Source organism: Phymastichus coffea, unplaced genomic scaffold (genome assembly GCF_024137745.1).
Source record: "Phymastichus coffea isolate CEN01 unplaced genomic scaffold, Cenicafe_Pcof_1.1 PCOF00002, whole genome shotgun sequence".
In the NCBI taxonomy this organism is placed as follows: Eukaryota; Metazoa; Arthropoda; class Insecta; order Hymenoptera; family Eulophidae; genus Phymastichus; species Phymastichus coffea.
The window spans coordinates 9405781-9432165 of record NW_026706813.1 but is presented as its reverse complement, the minus strand read 5'-3'; the positions used below and the strand labels follow the sequence as shown (position 1 = coordinate 9432165).

At 40.6% G+C, this 26385-nt stretch overlaps 1 protein-coding gene across 4 annotated transcripts in view; it reads left to right on the top strand.

The window, feature by feature from the left end:
• Window positions 1-26385, top strand: part of LOC131663228 (UTP--glucose-1-phosphate uridylyltransferase) — an 826217-nt gene that overhangs the window by 654952 nt on the left and 144880 nt on the right. For all 4 annotated transcript variants that reach the window (XM_058933501.1, XM_058933529.1, XM_058933520.1 and 1 more), the window contains exon 9: window positions 22671-22837. In XM_058933501.1, coding sequence (XP_058789484.1) covers window positions 22671-22837 — 167 coding nt within the window. The remainder of the gene's footprint in view (window positions 1-22670; window positions 22838-26385) is intronic.

Here is a 26385-nt window from a genome sequence, read left to right as displayed (position 1 = left end):
GTCTATTATTTCACTGAATCACGGCGACCCGTTAAACTCATCAATCTATTTACATCAATTAGTAAATTTAACGGCGCCACCTCACCTATTATTGGATTGTCTTAGTACAAAAGTCTAATTTCATGACCATATAAGGAGCGTGAAGTCACAGACTTATAGATATAGATATAATAGTTTTGTTATTTGAATAAAATATGCTAATTACGAGGGGGAGTCAATAAGTCTTTACAAAATCCAAGAGATGGCACTCATCACGCTTAATTTATGATGTTTTTGGCAAGCAATACTACTAACTAGATATCGTACAAAGTTTCAGCTCGATTCATTAAGTCGTTTTTTGTGAGCGTTGGTTGAACAAAAAGTTATAGGTTTATTTGAAAAATGGAAAAAACAGAGTTTCAAGCGGCGATAAAACATTTTCATTTCAAAGGCCTTACACCAAACGAAATCACAGTTGAGTTGACCGCCGTTCACGGCAAGTCTGCCCCTGTGTTTAAGACTGTTTATAACTGGGTAAATGAATTTAAACGCGGTCGTATAACAACAAAAGATGAACCTCGTTCAGGACGTCCCGTAGAAGTGAATACGAGGTGTGTTCAAAAAGTAACGAGAATTTTTTAATTTCGCGGGTTTGGAGAGTCCGCTTGTATAAAATTTTTTTTTCTTATGTTGGTACACATGCCCCTGAAGTACGATAAAATTTTCAGCAATATTCATTGCTTACTTTTTAAGTGGCAGCCGCTAACGTTAGACGTGTTTTTCGAGCTCGGCGATTTTCGTTTGTGAAAAAAAATGGATCAAAGAATTTGTATTAAATTTTTCGTAAAAAATGAAATAAAGTGTAGTAAAGTTTGTCAAATGTTAACAAAGGCATATAGTGAGTCTGCTATGAGTAAAGCAAGGATTTATGAGTGGTATAAGCGTTTCCAAGATGGCCACGAAAACGTTGAAGATGACGAACGACCCGGACGCCCAAGCACATCAACAACCGATGAAAACGTGAAAAAAGTGAAAGAAATGGTTATGAACGATCGCCGAATCACAATCAGAGAAGTCGCTGATGATGTTGGCATATCAGTTGGCTCATGCCATCAAATTTTTTCGAATGTTTTGGGTATGAAACGTGTGGCAGCAAAATTCGTTCCAAAATTGTTGAATTTCGAACAAAAACAGCGACGAATGGAAGTTGCTCAAGAGTCGCTAAATGAAGTCAATAACGATGCAGAACTACTAAAACGTATTATAACAGGTGACGAAACATGGGTTTACGGATATGATGTCGAAACTAAGGCTCAATCGTCCCAGTGGAGGCATTCTGGATCGCCAAGACCGAAAAAGGCTCGACAAGTGCGGACGAATGTGAAGGTTATGCTCACTGTGTTCTTCGATTTTAATGGCATAGTGCATTATGAATTCTTGCCACAAGGTCAAACAATCAATAAGCAGTACTACCTACAAGTTCAATGTCGTTTGCGTGAAGCAATCCGAAAAAAACGCCCGGATTTGTGGCAAAACAATTCATGGCTTTTGCACCACGATAATGCGCCTGCTCACACTTCATTGCTTGTTCGTGAATTTTTGGCCAAAAACGAAACTGTAACGATGCCTTAGCCTCCATATTCGCCAGATATGGCTCCATGTGACTTTTTTCTATTTCCAAAAATAAAGAGAACATTAAAAGGCCGTCGTTTTACAAGCATAGATGACATTAAAAGCGAATCGCTGAAAGAGCTAAAAGCTATTTCAAAGATCGAGTTTCAAAAGTGTTTCGAGGATTGGAAAAAGCGTTGGCATAAGTGTATTGTATCCGAAGGGGACTACTTTGAAGGCGACAACATTAATGTAGATGAATAAATAAATATTTTTTTCATAAAACGAAAATTCTCGTTATTTTTTTAACACACCTCGTACACCCGAAATGGTCAACAAAATCCACGATATGGCGTTGAGTGACAGAAGATTAAAATTGCGAGAATTAGTTGCGGTTACAGGGGTATCAAAGGGTAAAATCAATTCAATTTTGCATGAAAAATTGGGGATGAAAAAAATATCAGCAAGATGGGTACCGCGTTTGCTCACTGTTGAAAACAAACGAACCCGCGTGGTCACCTCTGAGACTCTTTTAGCACGCATACGTCGTAATCCGGAAGACTTTTGGCGTCGACTCGTAACTGTAGATGAAACATGGGTACACCAGTACACTCCTGAAACCAAAAAACATTCCAAACAATGGATTACCGCAGGAGAACCAGCCCCAAAGAAGGCAAAGACAAAGTGACTTTTTCTTATTTCCTAACCTCAAAAAATGGCTTACCGGACAAGGATTCACGTCGAATGAAGAAGTCATCGCCGAAACAAATGCCTATTTTGAGGGTTTTCAGAAATCATATTTTTCTGATGGTTTAAAAAAACTGGAAGGCCGTTTAATACAATGTATCGACCTTTACGGAGATTATGTTGAAAAATAAAAAAAAATTACATACGCAAAACTTTTTTTCCTTCTTTTTGCAAAGACTTATTGACCCCCCCCCCCCTCCCTCGTAAAAGTAATTTTAATAAACAAAGCATTTCTTATATAGATTTTTTTTTTTTTTATTTAACGTTGCTCTATTTATGCTCCATCAGTGCTAATCAGCGACGGAGGCTTGCAATGTGTTTGAGAACAAAGTACATGAAAATTTTTTCAGTGGTGCTTGTATCAATTAGCAGGGACTGGGAATCGAACCCAGGCCTACCGGGTGCGAGTCCGTCGCCCTACCGACCGAGCCATTGCAGGCCTCTTTTATATAGATTTTAGTACATACATTTTTTTTTTTTTTTTTTTTTTTTTTTTCATTTATTAAACGGGTAAAAACCCATATCAAAACATGACAAATAATAAACATACAAAAAAAAAATACATAATAAATATAAATAAATCAAAATACAATGCATAATAAATATAACCAGTATAAGAAAAATAGAAATCGATAAAAACAATAATTAAAGTAAAAATTAAATTAAAATACGATAAAAAAAGAAGGAAAAAGGCACCCAAAATAAAAAAACAAAATGCAACGACAAACGAAAAACCAGAAGACGCTTGACAAAAGAAACAAACTAGCGAAACTCCGCTATGCCCTCCCGAACAAACTTTTTAAATGCGCCAATACAAACTGCATGCACGTCCAGTGGAGATGACAAGTTATTGATGAGATGACATGAGCGATCGATAACAGACAAATAATTAAGATTACGTTTACGGGGACGTATAAAAAAGGTGTGATGACGGGCTCGAAGAATACGCGGGGGCACCGTATAGAGAATGCGATTAGAAAGGGCGATCGAATTGATAATGTTATGACAAATTTTATAAATGAATAATGCTGATTGATAATTGATGAACGAAGTGATAGTGCAAATATGAAATGAGCGTGCCACGGCAGAGTAATCAAGAGAAAAGGCATCCATACGTAGGCCGAATTTATTAGCTAAAAAACGTAAGAAGCGATGCTGAACAATTTCAAGTGATTTAGATTGATGGTCAAAACTCGGCGCCCAGATAACAGAGGCATAAGTAAGACGAGAGCGAATATTAGCATTATAGAGTGCAATAAGAGAGCTTGGCCTTTTGAATGCATGACATTGTCTGAACAACAGAAATAATGCCCGAGATGCCAGAATACATGACTGAGTGATGTGTGAAGTGAAGGAAAGACTACCATCAAACAACACACCGAGATCCTTAAACTCAATAACCCTACCAATAACAACATCAAGGAAAGAATAGTTATGAGTGTATGGCGCTTTACTACGAGAGAACGACAGAGCTGCACATTTATCTATATTCAATAAGAGCCCATTTAATGAGCACCAATCACAAAATCTATCCAGATCCAACTGTAATTCATAAGCATCTTTATCGGAGGAGATAACTTTAAATATTTTCGCATCGTCGGCATAGAAGGAGATATTAGAGGACTTAATAGCTGAGAAAGCATCATTTTCAAAAATAATAAAAAATAGAGGACCAAGGTGCGAGCCCTGTGGCACCCCAGAAGCAGCCAAGTACGGTGAAGAGACAAACTTTTAAAGTTTTACGGAGTATGATCTATGGGATAAATAAGAGAAACACCAGGAGAGGAAAGGACCATGAACACCATAAAATGATAACTTAGCTACTAATAGTTGATGATTGACACAATCAAAGGCGCTAGTGAGATCAGTATAGATAGCATCTACTTGATGATCCTGATCAAAAGCATCAGTAAGAAATTCTATGAACTCTGCGAGGTTAGTGACTGTGGAACGGTGGGGAACAAAACCATGCTGGGAGACATTTATAGAGCGAAGAAGGAAGGGTGATAGTTTGATGGACACCAGACGATCGAACAACTTGGAGAGGACATTCAGCTTGGCTATCAGACGGTAACTACAAATATCTCTTTTGTCACCACGCTTCTTGTACACTGGAATAACATAAGCCTGTTTCCAGGCCGATGGAAAGGTACCTGTACGTAAAGATAAATTCATAATATAAAGAATCGGTTGAGCCAAATTATGAACACAATTAATAAAGAAAGTCGACGGAATTCCATCAGGCCCAGCCGCGGATGAAGATTTAAGGCCTTCAAGACCAAGCTTCACATCTTCGAGCACGAACAAAATTTCTGACAGCGCATGTGAGTCCAAGGAAAGCCCGTTAAAGCCATCCCGAAGAGAGGCCGCAGAAAAGACCGATGAGAATCGATCCGCAAATAAGTTGACAATATCCTGGCCATGATGAGCAGCAACATCATTAAAATACATATTATCAGGATAACCAGAGCGACCATCCTTACAATTTGCAAACTTCCAAAATTCTCCCGGATCAGATTGCAACGACTCTTCAACGTCCTCAATAAACAGGCCATAATCACGTAACGCAAGGCGCTTACAAGCCGTCCTGAAGATCCTGAAGTCATGCAGTGCACCACCATCCCCCGTAGCCTTAAATGTCCGATGGGCCAACTTCTTCTGAGAGACTGCAGATCTCAATTCCGCAGACATCCAATTCGGGAATTTAGCAACAAAAGAGCCCATTAGAGGTACATTGCAGCCAATAATTTCCGACAACTTTCTGTAGAAACCATCAACCACCATGTCGACATCATGCTGGTGGCCATCAAAAAGATCATCCCAATCAGTAGATACCAGAGATGAATTGATATCACTATACTTGGCCCTTTTGAAATTGAAGGAGGTAAGAGCACTATGAGGTAAAGAATCAGTCGAAGTGGTTACAACGACGTTGACAGCAATGACCAAAGGCTCATGGTATCTGTCGGACGGAGCAAGCGGATCCACTGATGCACAAAGGAACGCCGGAATACTGCAAAAGGTCAAGTCAAGAGTATTTCCCGAACTATTCCGAGACTGGACGAGCTGAGCACACTTAAGAGAGCCCATACAATCCTGTAATCGTAATGCTGAATTACGAATGGCCCCACTCACAGTAGCATCAGCCGAAAGCACACCATCAACAGCAGTCCACGAGCAACGAGGCAGATTAAAATCACCAATAACAAGAACGGCAGACCCCGGAAATCTGGCAGTTGACTTCTCCAAGGAACAAGAGTAGGAGTCCATAGATGATTCGAAAGTCGCAGCTGAGAGAGAAGAAACAGGTGGCAAATAGGCAACAGACAAAATGATGGGTGCTCCGTAATCAAGCTTAAGAATGACATGCTCCAAATTAAAGTTGACGACTTGAAGAGATTGAAAAGAGCATGCATCCTCCAGCCAAACAAGAATTCCACCTCCTCTCGACTTGCCACTCCGAATGTTACAACGATCCAGTCTCACGAGCGAATAGCCAGGAATCCTCAGCAAAGCATCCTCCACAGTGTCATCCAACCAATATTCGGTCAGGGCAATAATGTTAAATTTCTGTGCAGAAGTAATCACGTTATGAACAAAGCAGGTAATTGATGATTTGATGCTGCCGATATTTTGGTAGTAAATAGACAGTTGTTTTGAAATCCTGGCTGCATCTACGCGTTTTTTGACGATGAAATACCGGGGATGCCATTAATAAACTTAAGTTTAAGATCATTTTCTCCCGCCCGCGTTCTGGTATTAATCTCAGCAAGTGTCTCCCGTAACTGCTGTCGCTGGTGCATGGTACGATCAGGTCCGCACTTCACGCCAGGAACTGATTTAAAAATATCCGGAGAGTGCCTCATGATCCATTGGGCGTCAGCAGCAGAACGAAGAACAATCTTTAATGGTCTAATTCTTTCATCGACCTTCTTTCCAAGGCGCAAGGTAGCCATACCAGAGGTGTCAAACTTCACGCCAACAAGAAGAGCAGACAAAGCAATTGTATCCTGTGACGAAGAGACACTCTCCGGGAAATTGTAGAGAATACAATTACGCTCTCTTCTTCTCTGCTCATACATTTCAGCAAGAGTGGCGTCATCGATCCTGGAAGAAGAGTCATCGAGTCTACTCTCCACCGCAGAGACTCTATCCTCAATAACATCAATGCGGGCAGTCTGAATAGGGATCGATGATAACTCCTGCCGCATCAAAACAATTTAGGCCTCCATGGCATCCGACCGAGCAATCAAGCTGTCTGCAGCACGCTGCAGACCATTACATCTTTCCGTGAGCAGACCAAACATGCCCTCCAATTTGCCTTCAAAGTAATCATGAACATCATCCCAAGAGCTGCACGAAGCACGTTGATTTGACTGAGAGCCATTTAGAGATTTAGGTGAAGACGGATTAGCTACTAATCCGGTAAGCATAGTGTCAACAGATGACACCGATGCCACTGATGCTCTGGTCAGAACATCCAAACCGCCACAGCATTTTTTGAAAGAACCGTTAGAAAGCTTTACGGTCTTACTCGCACATCTCTTATGGAAGAGCAATCTGCATCCCGGACAATGCACCGCGTCATTTACATTAATCGGGCCCTCAGATGGGCAGGAAAAACATTTATTTTCCGACATAATAATGTACCAGGTACAACAGTTCGGCACACTATTTAATAAAAGTCACAGTCACAAGCACAGTTAAACAACAATTGATTGATAATTAGACCATTAAACGAAAAAGATATCATAAATAGAGAGAAATTTTAAAGATTAAACTGAGTCAGAAATAACAAAATGGCTTAAGCCAGACACAAACCAGAGCACAGACTAAACACGTCCAGCTCAGGCAATAGCTCAATGAACACTGAACATTTAGTTACAACAAACGAATTTTTACCCATTAACGCGACAAGACCACGGGAGCACGCACTATTAAATAAATTATAAGTGATACGAACATCACACAGTCTTCTACCCAAGAAATTATCCTGAGCGCGTGGTACTTCGTACTCGCCCATCTATCTGAATCGATGTAGATGGACGCATTACCTGCTAAATTTTTTCGTGCGCTCGCGTGAGCCAGTGGCTCAGTCGCAACCGCTGGCACGTTTAGCGCCACGCGGTCGCTGTACGGCTTGGCCTGAGGTGGCCATAAAGTCTACTGCTCTGTCTGAGTCGCTCTACTGTACACCGCCTCACTCTCTACCCTAAAAACTACGTTCGCGCCATCCGTGATACCCTGTTTCACTTCGCGCCTATAAATCCAACGCACTACTGAAGTAAGGTCCTCTCCCGATTTGGCTTAGCGCACCAGTGCTGCTTTCGCCCTGATTTTGGTGTTCCTGCTCGCGCGCACGTACGTTCGCCCTATCCGACGGCAACCGAGCTGCCGACGGTGGCTGGACCACCGAGGGTAACGCATTTTCAATGACAGCCACACCTGTGCCTCTGTCCGGCGACTGGGCTTGCCTGCGCGGAGTGGCGACTCTTGATACCTGCGTTGCCTGCTCTTGTCCGCGCGGCATTTCAACCGCTAAGGGTGTATGAGCTATTATAGGCTCGTCACCGAAGTTTGCGTATCGCGCGTTGTCCGCTGCTACGTCACGCGAATCATCATTCAGAAAATCTGGGATACCAAGCGCAAAGTCACTCGGATATACCGGTGGCTGCAAATCTGGTCGCTCTCTTCTTAGTGAAAACAGCAAGTATCGATCTCGCAGCTCTTCTAAGTTACCGTGCAAAATACGTCCGCGATAGTACATCAACTTTAACAGAACGGCCGGTTCTACTGATTCAATTTCACGTTTAAGATTTTTCGCATGCACGTCGTGTAATATTCTGGGCATTATGATCCTGTTTCTACAGGCTAGCGACATTTTCCGTGGGAAACCAAAATTCAAAATAACGAGGCAGCATACCTTTATCGCGTGTTATACAGTCCGATAACACCGAAAATTTTTACTCAAATTCTCTTTCAGGCTTTGAGCCGGCGAGCGATTGTCTTGCATAAGCCTAACAAAGAAAATCTGAGATATTCCCAATTCAAATGCTTAACTTCGGGTCCGGTGTCAAAACAGCCAAATGATGCACTTGCGGTCACCCGACTTCTCCACTGAGAAAAGGTTACTGGTAATCCCAGACAAAATGCTCATAGCAAAATAAACAAGGAACTAGAAATTCTTTTCTTTATGTGCGCGCTTTGCCCTTAGTACACAGCGGAAAATTCCTTAATTACCTATTGATTAATTTACCGTTTCCGTTCCCATTACTTCGATTGCTAGGCCCACAAGGGGTGCCATGTAACGAAAGCTCGCTCGTTATCAATTTTTGATAACGAGCGAGTTAAGTGAGGCGCACTCGCTCATAGCAATTGAGGAATGGTGGGGGGGGGGATAGAGAAAGGTAACAATATGTAATTAACCAAAAATCAAATCACACTTCAAATACCGTTAAATGAACATACCGTATAATTATAATCACAACAAGCTTACAAACCCTTAATCTCTAACGAACACAACGTTGTTACAAACACATCTTAACTCTACTGAACACAACGGTGTTCTTAACACATACTACAATAAAAGAACGAAGAACAAATTAACTAATTTACCGTGCTTACAAAATCTAACCGACATACAGAACGTGTCGCCCGGCAGGTGACCGCCTTGACGACGAACCGACTTAGTCTACTTATCCTAAGAGAGAAAGCCGCCCGACAAGGCATCGGTTTCACGGTACGCCACCTTAACAAATAATAATGCCGACCGTAATTAAGGTAGGTAACCGGCGTGTTATGCTACTACCTGACTCTTACAATTATTTGCTGTGCCATACCACTAAAGGAGAGAGAGAAAAAGAAAGAAATAAGATAACAAGCCTTGACCGTATGAATGCGGGAATGGGAGGCCTGGCTGCGCCCGGCAGATAGTGCTGCTGACCTTCGCTGGGCAACTCTTCGCCGGGTCCTTCCGGGTAGCGTCCCTAGGAAGATGTTAGAAAAGGCACTTGTCCTTTGTTCCTCTTAGCTTTTCGTCTCAGTTCCTTGGCGGCGTGTGCGTTCAGCTAACCTCTGCACTCGGCACTCTAGCTAACTACACCGCTGACCGACTAGAAACCGTATCTACCGCTGACTGACTAATGATCGTCTGACCGCTCGTTCGCTTCCGCAACCGACAGCTTCTTTGCTGCTCTTTCTCTCCCCACTTGACCTACTTATTAGGCGGTGCGTGACCATTGCGCTAATTGCTTACGCGTCGCACAACTGCCTAATCCTACGTCGGGCACGCACGCCCCTCTCTCTCTCTCTCTCTCTCTTTCTAACATCTATTTTTGTCGTCCACTTAACGACTTCGGGCCGGCTCGGCCTCGCTCGGCAATCTCCGTCGGCTGAAACAAAGACCATGCATTAGGCGCATTCTTAAATGCGCCCAACGCTAGTTACCGTGCCTTAGAGAAAAATACCAACGAGAACAAGCGCAACGCTTGCTCTCGTCACAATTTAAATTTTCTAAGAAATGCCCTATGTGAAGCTGATATATTGGTGTTGTAGTTTCTTCAGCATTATTACGTATTTTGAAGGATTCTGTTGTAAGATGGTTTATATTTTGATAATCTATTTTATTTATTGTAGATAGTATCATCTGTACGAGGTCTGTCCGGAAAGTATCGGGCCTACCTTTATATTTTCGTGCTAGCGTTATTCTTTATCATCTGGTGGATGGCATCCTTCAAAGTAACCCCCACTTGATTGAATAACACGGTTCCATCGATTTTCCACTTTTCAAAACAGTCCTAGAACTCACTTTTAGGGATAGCCTTAAGTACACTCGTTGCATTGTTTTCAACCGTTGTTTTGTCATCGACTCGGTGTCCTTTGAGTGGTTTTTTTAGTTTTGGAAACAGCCAAAAGTCACAAGGAGCTATGTCGGAACTGTATGGAGGTTGTTGAAGCAATGCGATATTGTGTTTGCTCAAAAACTGCTGCACAAGATTGGATGAATGCGCTGACGCATTATCGTGATGGAGAAGCCAGTCACCACTTTCCCAAAAGTGCGGCCGTTTTCTTTTTACTGCATGACGCAAACGTTTCAAAATTTGAACGTCGTATTCTTCACAATCGAAAAAAAGAAAATCAACATTGACTTAACATTGCTCCGACTTTGATGTGCTTTTTTTGGTCTTGGCGATTCAGAATGCTTCCACTGTGAAGATTGTTGTTTTGTTTCAGGATCATAACCATAAACCCATGATTCATCACCTGTAATAACTTTTTTAAGCACATTATCGTCATTATTGACCATTTCCAGATTGTCCATAGCAATTTCTAAGCGAATGTTATTCTGCTCTGCTGTGAGTAATTTAGGGATGAATTTCCGGCCGGAACGAGAATCACTATCCACAGAAGTACGACCATCCTTGAACCGTGTATACCACTCTTTTATTCGTGTTTTACTCATACACTCGCTTCCGAATGCCTTTTGCATCATTTCAATAGTTTTCGAACTCGTTTTTCCAAGTTGAGAGCAAAATTTGATGCAAATTCGTTGATCTTGTTTTTCAGTCATTTTTGATAATATCAAAATCCGACGAACGCGAAAAAGGCACTGTATACAAAGACACGCTGCGCATGAACTATACGTCCGGCAGGTGTCAAAAAGTAACCAATAGATTCGTGAGGCTTTACTGTTGACGTTTCTGTCCGGTAGAGGTCGTTCGAACACCATGGCGCGAAGATATAAACGTAGGCCCGATACTTTCCGGACAGACCTCGTATGTCCCACAGCTTTGCAGATTTCACAAAAGTTTTCTATTTCTCGTTGTTGTTCTAGTAATTTGCTGAAAGTGGTAATTGAATACCCTTAAATGTTGCAAAACTTGCAGAATTTTTTTGTATTTTCTGAATTATAATTAATTATTGCTTCTAATTTCCTGCAATTGTCTACTGTATGTCTGAGATTTTTACAATATTCACAAAGTTTTTTTTGAACCTATTTAAATTTTTGTTATTTGTATGTAATTGTATTATTGGCATTTGTTTTATGGTTGGGCATAATTTAGCTGTATGGTCAGATTCTTGGTATAATTAACATTTATATTGCTGTTTGGTTTTATATTCTTCTATTAATATTTTAGCTTGTTCGTATTTTTTTTCGTTGTGTGTTCCATTTTCACAGATTGTGAAGACCTTAAATGTTGGTTATCGTTGATCTACTTTACAATTTTTTATTATATGTCCTCTATTATTGCATTTACCACAGATCGCATCTGGGCAATTTAAATTCGTAAGGCCAAAATTATCGCAACATTCGCATTTGGTTTCTTTCGTCTCTGGTTTCTTTGCACAAACGTTTGGATTGTGGCTTACTCCGTCGCATTTCCAACATGCTTCAAAATCTTTGATGTATGGGCATTGGTCCACTTCGTGTCTTAGATCTTGACAGTACTGACAGTGTATGTTTTTGCATTGTCTTTTATTTAGTTTACAGCGCTGATTGAATGATTAGATTGGCTACAGAATTTGCAAATTAATTTAATTTTATTTTTTGCCTTTTTGTAGTTATTGAAAAGATGATTTTGTTTTTCACAGTATACACAACCTGCTTTTTTACAAAAAAGTGCTTCATGTTGGAAATCCCTACAAATTTAACAGATCAATATTCTAGTTGGTTCTTCTTGTTTATCTCGGTTATATACTCGTAAATAGGTGTTAATAATGGCGACATTTTTTTTCCAATGCCTTCTTTTCTTTGATGTCGTTTTCTATTTCAATGGCTTTAAGTGATATATTTTCGTATTATTGACTACATTTTGCTGGCCTAATTCATATTTAATTTCTAAATTTTCTGTTGATTTACATTCTGATTTTTTTTGTTTCTTTATATTCATTACCAATTCTCTTAATCTGTTGGTGTATTGTACTACTGTTTCGTTTTCTCTTTGAAAAATCCTTCGAAGTTTTGCATATAATTCGTGGATGGCATCTTCTATCGGGTATAGAGATCGTATTCCGTTTATTAAATTGTCTATAGTATTTATACTTGTGCAATTAAGTGCATCACCTAACTATTTTTTCATTTTTACTTTTAACAAATTTGTAAGATTTGTTTCATTTATGCCGTCGATTAGGTTTCTTATTTATTTCAATTTTTGTATATATTTTGTCGTTGTAATATTTTTTCATTATGTTCAGGGACATAATTAACAACGTCTTTCAGATGTAATTTTATTGCTCTTGATGATTATTGTTCTTCCTCCATGTTATATGTATATTATATAGTATATTATATTCAGAAGTGATATCTTTTTTTCGCTTGGAATGATATCTATTAAGTTGTCTTTTGAGTTAAAACAGATATCTTTAAGAGTCCCTAGAATTAGGCTTTGTCTGTTAAATATCCTCCGTTATCCGTGTAACACGTACGTTAATAATTTAAGCCCGAACAACGTTGCGTCACAAATTATTTAAGGGGAAAGGCTCGGAAGTCGCATTCGCTTCGTCGCGAAAATTTAACGAGGGCTATGTCGTCCGGTAATATAGATAATCGCAATTTAATCAATTACAAGAGAGACAGGTTCGAACAGAATAAACTCATCAATTCGAATATTTTACTCTTTATTGCAACAATACTATACATTCGGCTTTTGACGTGTGCGTTGGCCGAGTCCGGGCTAAGTTCGTTCCGTGCGAATTAACGCACAGGAAACAGAACGTCACCTTACAATTTGTCCCGCGAATTCCGCGAGGGCGATGCGAATTCACGCAACTACCCACTCGTCCGCGTCCGGCCTATATGATGCTCGGAGAGAGAGAAATCGAGGCGCGCACCGATAAACCAAAAAGGGTACCTGACCTTGAGAGGGAGCGCTGCTGCGGAAGTCCACGTCCTCTGAGTAAGCGATGTAGTTCTCGAAAGGCAGGATTCTCGATGCAGCCGGTCTTCCTTCTTGCTGATGGTCGCTATATGGTACTCAACCGCACAAACACTCGTTATGGTCGCGAAGCTTGACTAGCTGGCAATTAATTGCCGGTCAAAACTCTACTGCCCGTGATCTCGCGCCTTCCGCGCTTTCTTACGCGCCCCTCCCTATAGGTACTCAAAACGGCCGAGCGCCGCCGGCTACGCACACATGTGCGGCTCATGCCGGCGACACTATTTCTCTCTCTCCTCCTCTGCTCCCCGCTCACGCCTATCCCTCTAACGCCAGGCATCTCCGCCGATCAGGAATCAGACCTGCAACAAAGCCACATCGTGCGTCGATACTCGGTTTTACTCAACCAAGACCGATGTGGCAGCGGCTCAGGGGAAGGCACGCGGAAGAGAGAGAGAGGCGAACAGGGCGATCGAATCCATCGATCGATTCGCCCGTCACATCCGAATACCTTTCACTAGTGTTTATATAAAATACTATATCGGAGTCAAGAGGTAGGATGCTATTTACTTCAGTTTCTAGTTTTGGTTTGAAACTACTCTTTCTTTTATTAATTATTCGATTTTAACACTGGATTTTGCAGAAAAATTGTAACCAAATTATGTTAATCTATTCTGAGTCAGTAATAAATTATGGTTCAATAAATGTATCTTGTTATCATTGTTTGTAAGCCCATTCAGTTATAAATACTAGTTACTTACTAATTTTATTAAATATATGTAATTTTAGTTTTTTTTCTAGAAAAATTTCAATTCTAAAAAACGTGAAAAAAAAAATTTTTTTTTAATTCTGAGTGGCGCATTTAATAGCTCTTGCAAAATACTACATTTTTTCTTCTGAGAGTTTTCTCTTTAGAGTTGAAAATAAAAAAAATACAGCCCATTTTTTGAAAATATTTGTTTTTGTATAAAACACCATATAGCTCATAAAAAATAAAGGTAAAAAAATTTTCCGGATATGGATTTTGTAGCTTTTTGAAAGCTCTATCGAATGGCTTATACAGTTTTTCCATCGTAGAATCCGATATATAAATAAATCGGGGTCGAAGTTGATGTGAAAAAATTAAAAAAAAACAATTTGTTTATTACGTCACAAGTTGTACAAAAATCAATTATGTTTTACATCATTTGAAAGGTCTTGGCAAGACCTTTCAAATGAGACTCCGCAGGATTTTCTAGCTCTTATAGAAACTGAGCCATAAAACTCTAAAGTTTTGATGATTTCAGCAAGGGGATGGCAAATCTTTATGGACGGTAGTGTAGATATAATGCGTAGTGCGTGATTTTTGAATAAATAAAACATGGATTAAAATTTGCTAGATTTTATTCAAGCATATATCAGGTTCATATTTATCCGGCAAAAAAACCCCAGTCATAAGTAGGGAAAGCCATTTAAAGACGAGCAAACACAATAGAAAAAAAAAGAATATACAAAGAGTTACTCTGTTAATTTACAATTAATTGAGGCAGGTTCGCTTTGTCTATGAATGGCCATTCAAACTAAAGTGATTCGTTTACTACATGAAGCTGATCGCTCACCTTGTGCGAGAAGGAAGGTCGTCTCCTAAAGCAGCACAGTGCCAAAGTCTTGGTCACGGGCACAGCCTACACTATTCTGACCTTAATGTAGGAATAGGGCCGAGTTGCTGCTGTTTGAGCTGCTCAGGGTCTGAGATGCCTCAGAGGATACCACGCGTATCCTCAACTAGGCCAACGGGTGCCGGTAGCCCTTGTTGCGATTGTAGATTTGTCAAGTCGCTGATATGCAGAAACACGACATAGTGTTCGCACGCCACTGATGTTCACAGAACGTAATGTAAGCATAAGGTACTCGCACTCACATTCGGCGCACGCGTAACAATTGAAAGCTATTTTAAACTGAGATAGCAGCGAGGTAAAAAGGAACTGAGAGAGCAAAAGGTCCTTTTACGAGGTAAAAGGACCAAGTTGTCGAGGATAAGTGACTCCTTACTTCTTCTTGAAGAAGGATCGGAGAGTTTTTTCGTGGCATTGGGCCTGGTCGTGGGAGGTCAATTCGAGCTGCAAGGGTTATAGTGCCGAATTTTCCGGCAAGTATTTACTTGAGCGATAATAGCCGATTGACTATCCCCCTTTTTTTATGGCATAGTGCGCGAACCGCTGGTACTGGCATACGTATTCGCATTCTTGGTTTTCCCCATCCGCAACAAAACCCCAATAAGAGACAAGAGACTGCATCTCGGAATAGACTTTTACTTTTACAACAACAACCAAAAAAAATGTTATAAATTATAGCTTGCTACTTTCGTACTATGCACATAGAGCGCAGATGCCGCGAACAATGCAGAAATAAGCTCGTTTTAATATTTTTTGACGAAGTAGAGTTTATTTAAAGATTTTAACAAAATGTGTTAGGCACTCTTGCAACTATCAAATATATCAATTTTATATATAGGTGTGAAAACGGAGATCTAAGACGTAGTCTTTGACTTGGACTCTTACGAACTGTTTGCTACGGGGCTTCGCGGGTTTTTATACCTACAGAGTTTTGTTAAATTTGTAACGGAGAATTCCGGCCGTACCCATCTGGGTTGCTCGCGACCGTCCGCACAAATTATTTATTCGGGGATTCGGGAAGCAAAAGACGTTCCCACGACTGAATAACGCGTCGAGCATAAACACGTTAAACGCACAGATTCGAAGTCGGGATGAGGAGTGATACAGCGGCGAATAAACACAACAGACAAGAGAAAAACACGGCACCGACCTCGACCTTCAGCCTCTCCGACGGCTAGAGCGCTCTGCACCGTGACGTCACTGGTGTGCTCCCCGCTGACCGTTTCGCTGATGCCTGTTGTCGTCGCTATTTTCCTCCCTCTCGTTCCCTCGTTCACTCCACAATACTGCTGCCTCAACCCGTAACTCGCTCGTTGGTTGTTGTTGCTGTTGTCTTCGCCGTCTCTTTATTGTTCGGTGCTGCAGCACGTCCATACTGCTCACGCGCGCACCCGCGCACCTCGCCAGTTACCCACACGCACCGGTGCCGGGTATACTTCGGGACACGGCTGGGTGCGACCCAGCCTCACGCTCCAATACTCGTCCGCGCACCGGGCGTGTATCCGAAACGAATGATCGTCGACGAGGTCGCGAGGCCAACTTGGAAAAACCGTAACCGTCGGTTTTATCCGCGCGCGCGACTTCCTCTGCTTATAGCTTAGCAGAGACTCCCCGAATTTTCTGCGGCGATCCGCAATTCGAGCGCTCTCTCTCTCTCTCTCTCTTCTTCTGCGCCATCTGCATCGCTCCAGTCGTCAGCTTAGCCCGTGTTCAGCACCTCGTAAATAAAAGGTCCAAGCGTGAGTGTGTGTACCAAACGCACACACTCTCAGCCTGGCGCGGTGCACGGACATTTACGAGAGCCAAACGGACGAGATCAGCCTAGCCGAGATTCTCCGTTACAAATTATCTATATTTGCAATTTTAAGTAGGTTTTGATTGCTCCATCGCAATTTGCAGAGTAAGACTTTTTAGTTTGCCACCTGTCTGAGAGTTCGTGAGAGTACAATAACTTTTGTTGACATATACAGATATTGAGTTTCTTTAAGATCTTGAGTTTCGGAATTTTATAAAGGAATTCGGGAGGCGTCGTAAGACGTAACAATCTATTGTAATACTGTCTTAAGGATCTTTATATCTTAGAGAAAAAAAAAAAAAAAAAAAATATATATATATATATATATATATATATATATATATATATATATATATATATATATATATTGTATTTCGATAGAGACCAAATCCCTTAGCGAGACCAAACCCCTCGGCAAGTGAATAATACTGTATTACTAAATTATGTAATAAATGAATTGACTCTATAACGGGGTTTTGACCCAGCGCGGGTCGCTCGTTATATAAATTACGAGGGGATTAAAACAGCTCGGTGTGGGCCTCGTAATAGGCTGCGCAAAGCCTAGCCCAGCAGCAACAGGGACGTCGTGGTGCAGCGTCTGTTACCTTGGCCCACGGAGAGCGTCGCGTAGTCCTATGGGCGCTTTGGAGCGATCACGAAATTCATGTGCGATAGCCGGACGGAACGGGATTGCTTACGATAGGTAAAAAGGAAGCGCAAAAGAAGAAAACAGATATACGAGTGACATAGAGTTTACTACGGAGAATAATACAAAATTAATACGCAGTGTAAGCGGGAGAGAGAGAGGCGAAAAGCTAGCGAGAGAGACACGTATTCGAGATGGTACTTACAATAATGTCTCGGCGTTAGCCCTGCAGGCAATATCCTCAGCCTCGCACGTGGCTCGCGATGACGCGCAGTGTGCAGCTCGGGTGCAGTCAAAAGGCGGGCAGCCTTAAGGGCTCGCACGCGTGGTCGCAGGAACTAGCCCACCAAAGGCACTAGGGGCAATCTCGGTACCGAAACCTTACACCGAGTGGACACTCGCGTATTCGCAGGCAACCGAAATGTCAGTCACAAAAGTTAGTTGCGAAAAGTCGGACAGCAAAAGATCGCAAGCACGTGTATAGCCGCTCGTCACACGTCCACGTGCTTCGAAGTCGCCGGTACAAGAGAGAGTCCTTATCGCGAGGCTTTGTCCTGCCCCACTCTCTTACTCGCGCGCGTCGCGCCGGCCTCCCGAATTCTCTCTGCCTAGCTCGCCCTCTATTAGCGCTCTCTCTGACTTACCTTTAGCTGCCATACAAGTGAGATAATTATAAGATAATTATATATATATAGGAATAATTATAATTATGTACGGGGAGAGAGAGACATAACGAGGGTCTGGCCGCTCGTTATAACTCTTCTTAAGTTGAAGTCATGTTTGATGTTTGTTATTGACATTTACCTCATCCCCGTTTGTAGTGAGAGTCGGTATTCAATTGAATTTCTCTCTTGCTTGCTTTCGCGCTTTGGTACACGTTTCAGTTGTTCAAAGTGTAAGCGCAACAACATCTGATTATTAAACAGTTGATCAAGATGATGGTTAGCCTCGTATCAATATTTTCTATAGATTTAAATGGTTCCACAAAGGATGTGACTTCTTCACTAAAGTTAAGTAAAGAAATTTAAAAAATTTTGATATTTTATTGCCTGAGAATCGAAAGTCGTTGTCTTAAGAGTAAATATTATAAAAAGCGAAGTAGTCGGTAACAACGCTAAATGCTGTTAGGCTGGTCAATTACAATAAAGTAAACCAAAAATAAAAAAAGAGTGATATACAAAGAGCTTATACCAAACGCATAAAACTAGATTACATTAAAAGTCGAACGAAAATCAATGCCTTACCGATGCTATACATCAGTACAACAAATTAAATTTATAATGATAGTAGTAGTGATTGTCATGGGGTCCGAAATATAGATTAACAAACGTTGACAGAGGAAAGAATTTAAAGACCCTTTCTCATATAAGTATTTATGACTTCATTGTCACTCGCGAAAAAAATTAAATCTGAGGTAGCTACCAGGTACAATCAGAATGGTTCAAATGAATAAAAAAGCCGAGACTTCGAAAAAACCATAACGAAGAGGTGATTCATCACAACCTCTCGATTAGTTATGCCTTCAAGTGATACTCTCAACTCTGGCTGCTATAGATCAAGCAAAAGGGTAAGAAACCAGGATTTGAATTCATTTGCGTACTCTCCAAAAAAAATTGAAGACTAATGTCGCTGAGAAACTGTATCGTACGAATCGAGAAAGTTATTTTCCAAACCTTGCTTTGCTTTAAAATAGAAAGCAGGATATGGGTTTCTCAGTGATCATTCCGCAATGACATTAAGATTTAAATGAGAGAAGCGAGCCCTTGAATATTGTGATGAGCGATTGCAGACAATATAATATAATAAGTTTGCCGTAGCAAATTATTATTGAAAATTTCTAATTTAGGATTATATACAAGGCGATAAAGTAAAATATGCGTACTAATATCACTCAAAAAGTTGAATGAGATGAATTGAACGACGACGAAGATGGAGACATTCGATGTTAAAACCTACGATTGGACTGCTCAAAATTTCTTGAAAATCATGTAGATTTTTGAGGTGAACCAAGGTTTCTATTGAGCTCTTCTTCATTTAAAGTGGAAGTATTCTCTGGTAAAACTTAAGAGAATAAAGAGAGTGGTTAGCATTTCTAATAATCTTAACTAAGTGGCTCTCCCACTCAATGGTAAAGCTGAGCTCTAGATATTCTCTTATTATTATCAGACGCAATGAACGTGGTTTTGAGTATCATTAGCATAAAGGATGTAATTGATAAAGTAAATAATTATTGGGGGGTCATTTATAAAGATCGATAAAAACAGGGGTCCAAGCATAATACCTGCAGAATACCTAAAGTAGCATGAAGCTACACATAGACTAAAACAGCTTTATCAGTCACCGCCTGAATGTAGTTTGAAAAATAGATGAAAAACAAATCCAGAGCCTGTTTTGTATCTACCAGGTATTGAAGTGTGGCGGCATCCTGAGGGATTGGCAAACGAAGGTCAACATTAAAATCTTCTTTTAAAACAATGGTATAATGGCAATATTACTAAGAAAGACGGATCGTTAGCAACTAGATTAAGATTATTACACTTTATTTCAACAAGTAAAAATTTTGGCTAATTATTGAAAATAGTTGATGAAGTATCCAAGACTTTGACAGTATCTATATCCAAATATTCAGGTCTACGCTATGTCACCTCTTGCATCCACAGTTATGGCGAAAAAAATTCAAACTGTTAATTGCGGTGTTAAGATGTAAGTCAACGATGTCGTCCTTGAGGAAGATTCTATTATAATTATATTATAATAACAGCTGCCAGTTTGGATTTTGAGTTGAATGAAATGGTCGGTATTATTTAGACAGATAATATGAATATAAGTCAGCAAGAAAGACACATGGTCGATGGATATTCATTATGGGTTCATATCAAATCATCAAGCATTATAAACTGGAGATGCATTCATGTCTTGGTGAGAAAGGAATGTTAGTGACAGCGACAGACCTAAATAGCAGAGCACTGGGTGGAGCAGCGCGATTTGGTATAAGAGTGAGCTTTATTTTGTAAGAATAAGGGTTGAGGCGATCGAAACCCGAACTCAAATGCTTTCTGAATAGCCAGTCAGCAAATAGCCAGTGCAATGCTGAAGAAGCGAGAAAAAAATCTCTTAATTTATCGATCATATGGAAAGGAAGAGTCAAAGATAGTGACAAAACAGAAATCCATGATTGGGACTGTGTAAACGGCGGAACATTGAAAGTACTAACGTGAGTATCCAACCATTAAAAGATCATTTAAATGATTGAGGCCACACATGGAGCCCATGGATAGAAGCCACCATCGCAACTATAGGAGTATTACTGTTTGTCCATTGAACTAACCTGATAAACTAGGTCACTGTTGGGTAATTCGGTGTGCAAAAGTACTTTACGAGAAAGAGCGAGATTGTTACACCGCCGCAAAGTACTACGGTATGGATCAAGAATTTTCTAATGAGGACGAGGTGTAGGACCATTTTGATGTGACATGTAACCCTTAAGAGTGATAAGGTCTTTCTCTGGGAAGACATGAATAGGATCCGCGCGTACGCTCCGCCATATAAAAATAATAAAGTTTCTCGATGTCGGACGAAGGAATCCAAATGATTCCGAGACAGTTCTGGTCTTGCTGAGAAAGTTATGAATAGACTTATAGTAAATCAAACGAACGAAGAGAGAAAGAGGGAGACAGGGAGAGAGAGAGAGAGAGAGAGAGAGAGAGAGAGAGAGAGAGAGAGAGAGAGAGAGCTATATATCTTTTGTTGACTATTGATCTCTTAAATTACAATAGACCCCTTTTTCGACAAGTATTATCTTATGAAGTGAAATGTAATTTTTCATTATGATAGAATATCTATTTGAGTTACCTATTTGAATATTTGAATTATCTAATTTAAGCAAAATCCATGGTCCAACGGATTCAGATAAATCTTCCCTTATTAGTAACATGATTTGCATGGGTTGAGTTTTTACAAATTTATCAATTTAGGAAGCTTGAGACTAAAAAGTAAAATTTTTGAATAAGATGTAGCATTTTTAGTTTATTTTACCTTAATTTTTAAAACTATTTTCTAAATAAGCTTTTTGATTTCGTCGTTTTTCAATTAAAAATATTTGTAGCACACATCAGTATACTTAAAATTTGAGACTCTCCCTAACACCATAAAACCTACTCAACTCTTGAAACCATTATATACTGTAACGGGGAACAGTCCCGTTGACATAAAAATTAATATATGACAATTTGCGGATAACGCAAGTAAAGAATCCGGGCTTGGTTAGGCAGGAACAGCTCGGCTCGTCAGGTGTCGTCGGGGCATCGTAGCTCCAATGCTAGGTCACGGCGTAAGACTCGCACGCCTAAGCGCGAGATTGAAAGGTCGAGGGGATAGGCGGAAGGACGGAATAAAATGGACGCGTGTTAAGAAATAAGCGTGTTATTTATTACAATAACGGATAAATGTTACAAAAAATAATATAAGAGCGGCGAAGCAAAAAGAAGAGAGAGAAAGCAAGAAGCTGAATTGGGAGAAAGAGAATGAGGTACGCAGCAGTACTTACAAGTTGCTACCCCTTGAAGGTCGGCTCGCAATAGGCGCTCGAATTACAAACTGTAATTAAATAATAGGCCCGAATAGACTAGCGCCGGTGGCAGGAGGCCGTCACTCACACACTCCACACTTGCACGATTAATCAGCTCAAAAACTCTCACACCGCACACTCTAGATCACACTGTCCAGGATGTACAGACTCGAGTATTGAATCGACAGCTAAACACGTACGCTCGCGTTGAAGAACGATAGCCGAATCTGCCGCGCCAAGAGAAAATCAAGCGCCCTCCTCGCGGTCCGCGCGTTCGATAGTCGAACAGTCTCTCTCTCTCTCTCTCTCTCTCTCTCTCTCTCTCTCTCTCTCTCTCTCTCTCTCTCTCTCTCTGTTACCTACCTTGCTTCAGCCTACTGAAATTAAAATGACATATAATATACATTTGGCTTATATTAATAAATTAGACTATGGGAGAGAGACATAACAAGTATCATTCACACTCGTTATAATACGAATAACCATTAGACTATACTTTTAATTTTCTTACAGTTTACTAAATTTTGGCATGAATTTCAAAACAATTTGTAAAGTATTTTTTTTATTACAGACTCATCCTCATGAGCCCTTTTAAAATCAAATTTTATGTCATGTTAGATTATGAAAAATAACGGCGTTTAATATTAACGGTATTTTAGATAATATTGTACTACCATTCTATTTAGTGCTTCAAATCAATATTATAGCTTGTAATAATATTCTTGGTAATAAATAACAGTTGATCGATGAAAAATTTAGTGTTGTAAATAAATAATAGATTTCATTTTATTTTCAGGTATTCACGTTCCTCGAAGTAGGTTTTTACCCGTTAAGAAAACCTCGGACTTATTTCTCGTTATGAGTAACTTGTATATATTACGTAATGGGTCATTATCCATGTCTCCACAACGTATGTTTCCAACGACACCACTTGTAAAATTAGGCGACAATCATTTTTCTAAGGTAATTACTGAATAAATTAATGTTAATCTTATTCCCTAAAATTAAATATATAAATAAATATAATTTATCATCTTACGATAAGACTTCTTTTTATATCCACGGAGATCGTCGCTACTTTGGCTTAATATTCTATTACAATCTCTATGAATGATTGAAAATAATAGATGAATTGATACTATGCACCACTAATAATTATTTTTAATAATTATTACAAGTTTAATCATCAAATGATATCGACTCTTCTAAAGCTAATTAACAGTTGATGAAGCATGCGTTTGCAAAGCATTGTTATGATCATTTCTCTACTGTAAGTAAACTCAAGTTACTGATGAACTACGGCTTAGATCGAAACTAAAAGTAAAGTTACTTAACTCTTAGAGGAACGTGCATATTTTTATATCAAGGTCAACTGCAAATATGCGTAAGTTTGCGTAAATATGCGAAATATTCAAAATCTGCAAATAAAAATTAATATGTATGATAATCTGCATAATAAAATATGCTTGACAAATTTTAATAATTTTGGAAGTTTTGCAAAAATTTCAAATATTTAAATTATGAAAATTACAAAAGCTGCAAAGATGTGTAGTATAAAAAAATGTAAGGGTTATCCCATCAGCGATACCCTATTGGAATCCGGACCACCTAATTTATATGCTAAATCTTTAGACAGGTATAATAAATAATAGAATAATAGGGCCATTTTTATAGGTCATTTTCTATATATATTTATATATATTTGTAACGAACTTACACGTTACCAATACTTTTAAAGGTGAGCCTACGAAAACAGTCTGTCTATAATCTTTATTTTCAGTAGTTGACATCGCTATATCGAAATATTGAGTTAAATTTTTATATGTAATATTGTCAACTTCATCAATACCTTCGACTTCAGATTGCTTCCGTCTAGCTTTTATCCATAAAAACAATCTTTGTGCATTTACAACGGCACATACAAAGTTTCTAATTAATAATGATTTTAATTTCTAACAAAAAATAAAAATAATTTTTATACTTACTTTTCGGGTAATATTTTTTGTAACCATTGTAACGTGCTCGGTGCGATAATATTAGTACTCCCGGACTAGCTAATGTCGACAACAATTAGCATCGCACCACACGTCGCAGAAGGAGTTCCGGTTAGCTCAGGTGTACACAATCGCAGCGCTAGCGATTGCCCGCGGAGAGGCGTGCGTTCGTACTCCTGCTTAAACCTGTAATGTACATGCAATTGGAGAGGAGTGCGAGCGTCCAGTAGAAGACGGTCCGGAATTGACTTCCATATCCCTTTATTGAATTGTTACTCTTACAGTGCCAGAGGCACGCGTCAAACTTTCGCAGCGGTTGTCGCTAATTCCACATCGGCTCGCCTCGCCTCGCTAATGTACAAAACCAGTCGGCTCCGCCGAGCCGACTATCGCACAGCTATGTGCTTATTGGGAGAGAGAGAGAGAGAGTAATGTACGGCGATGCTTACACTTATGCGATGGACATCGCGGTCCTTCCCTCAGTTTGCACTCGCTCGTCCGATATTTTACCTCCTCGATATGCGCTGCCAGGAGGGGCCTTCGCCGCGTGCGCTTGCTGGGCCGACGGTGAAGCCGTCCGTTAGGGTCGTTCGTCGTCAAGGTCACGCGCGAGCGACGAGTCTTCGGTGCTATCGCGGAAGATGCGTCGCGTGCCGCGAACGGAGCGAAAAAGCCACGGGGCTTCGCTCGTGTGATATTCGGCGGCCGATATCTTCGCCGCTCCCCACTCTGTTTCTAATTCGCGCTTCGTGATTACCTATGTGTGCTTGATAGTCGCGAGCGCGCTGCCTTCTCTTCGGTCCTAGCTCTCTCTCTCTCTCTCTGTACAAGTCGTAAGTTCGTCAGCAGCTCGTGTGCGCGGCTCCTGACGCTTGTCTGTGGTATTAATATGTGTGACGTCGTAAGCTATCGCTTACCACGTTACACTGCCCCCGCCGTAATCGAAAACCCGAGGTTTTCGTGTACACGAGATGTGGGAATGCCTGCACCATGTGTTACGTACACTCTTACCCTTTTTTCAGCTGTGTGTGCAAGGTTATGGTTGTGTTGAGTGGCTTGCGTTGCCGTGTACCTGAATGTGATATAACGTACCCTCTTGCACAGGAGGCTTATTTTAAGAGGCGATGAAATATAGCAAAAAAAAATATATGTATATCACTTGCTGAGAAAAAAAGGAAATGAAGATGGTATGTGTACGTATAATTTATGAAGGAAAAGAGAAACTGTACATTGTGGCAAAAGTAATAGTTATTTTGAAATTATGAGTATTAAAACGCGGTATAATTCCTGTAACACATCGTGTTACTCTCTCTTTCTCTCGACGGGCTTGTATGGGGCGTGTACACATTCATTATGTTTATTTATTATTTTTAAATTAATTCGTACCATGTGCATTGATATTATTTCTATTTATTTTGATATACTTTAACTTGTACATATTTGGCTTAATACTTATAACTTGAAGTCAGTGCTATGACTATGGAATAATAAATATATAATATATAATGGTGATAATAGTAATTACTGCAACGATTACCGAAAATCGTTCGACTCACGCGAGGTTAATTAGCGGTTGTTCGAGAAACGCCGCGATCGGTTCGCGAGAGAGAGAGGGCGCGTAGGGGCAATGACCGGGAGGGGAGCGTTCAATAGGCAGTATGACTGTATCACTCAGTCAGCCTACATCGTAGCTAACCCTTTCCCGTGTCGTTATCGCGTTTTCGTTTTGGTGGTGCGAAGTGCGAGGTCAGAGGTGCGAACGTTGGTGCGGTGTGCTGAGGGCAGCAACAGCAGCAATAGCAGCAATAGCAGTAGCAGCGACAGCAGCAACAGCAATATCCGCAGCGGCAGCAACAGCAACAGCTGCAACAGTAATCGCGGCGGTGCGGCAAGCAGCGAAGCAGCTTATTAGCAGCGTGTTGATCGGATACGGTTGGCCACCGTATCCTCATCGTTCTCGCGATAGGTGCACCTTCCCCTATTATTGTTAATAGCGTGCGATCCCGCGCAGCGTGCGCGAAGGGATTAATTGTTGCGTGCGAGCGGTTAGTTCGCGGCGAACGGGTTTTCTCTCTCTCTCTCATACAGCGTATACTGTCATTCGCGCTAGCGTGCGCAAGTCTCTCGGCAAAACCCCCGTGTAATTAAATTGCCTGAATAAAGTGAACGTTAGTCTTTACTAAATCTAGTCATCGTTATTTAGTCTTTCCTTTGTCCGGAGGTCGCGCCTATATTTGTTTACATTCGATTCGATTTCGCCGGTAGCGTAGCACGGATCACGCGGATACCGATAGACGGGAATCGTCAACAGAGTTTCCAGCAGCGGCTGCGCGAGCGCTACTAAGCAAGGGCGACAGCGCCGCCAAGCGGCGAGTTGGGGGAACCCAACTCGGAGTAGCGAACGGACTCTGCGCAGGCGCACTCCAAGACAAGGTAGGTTGATGTGCTTCAAGCACATAGATAACTAGGCGTCGTTTAGTCGTTATATAGGTACGTTTAAGAGATATTTTAGACTAA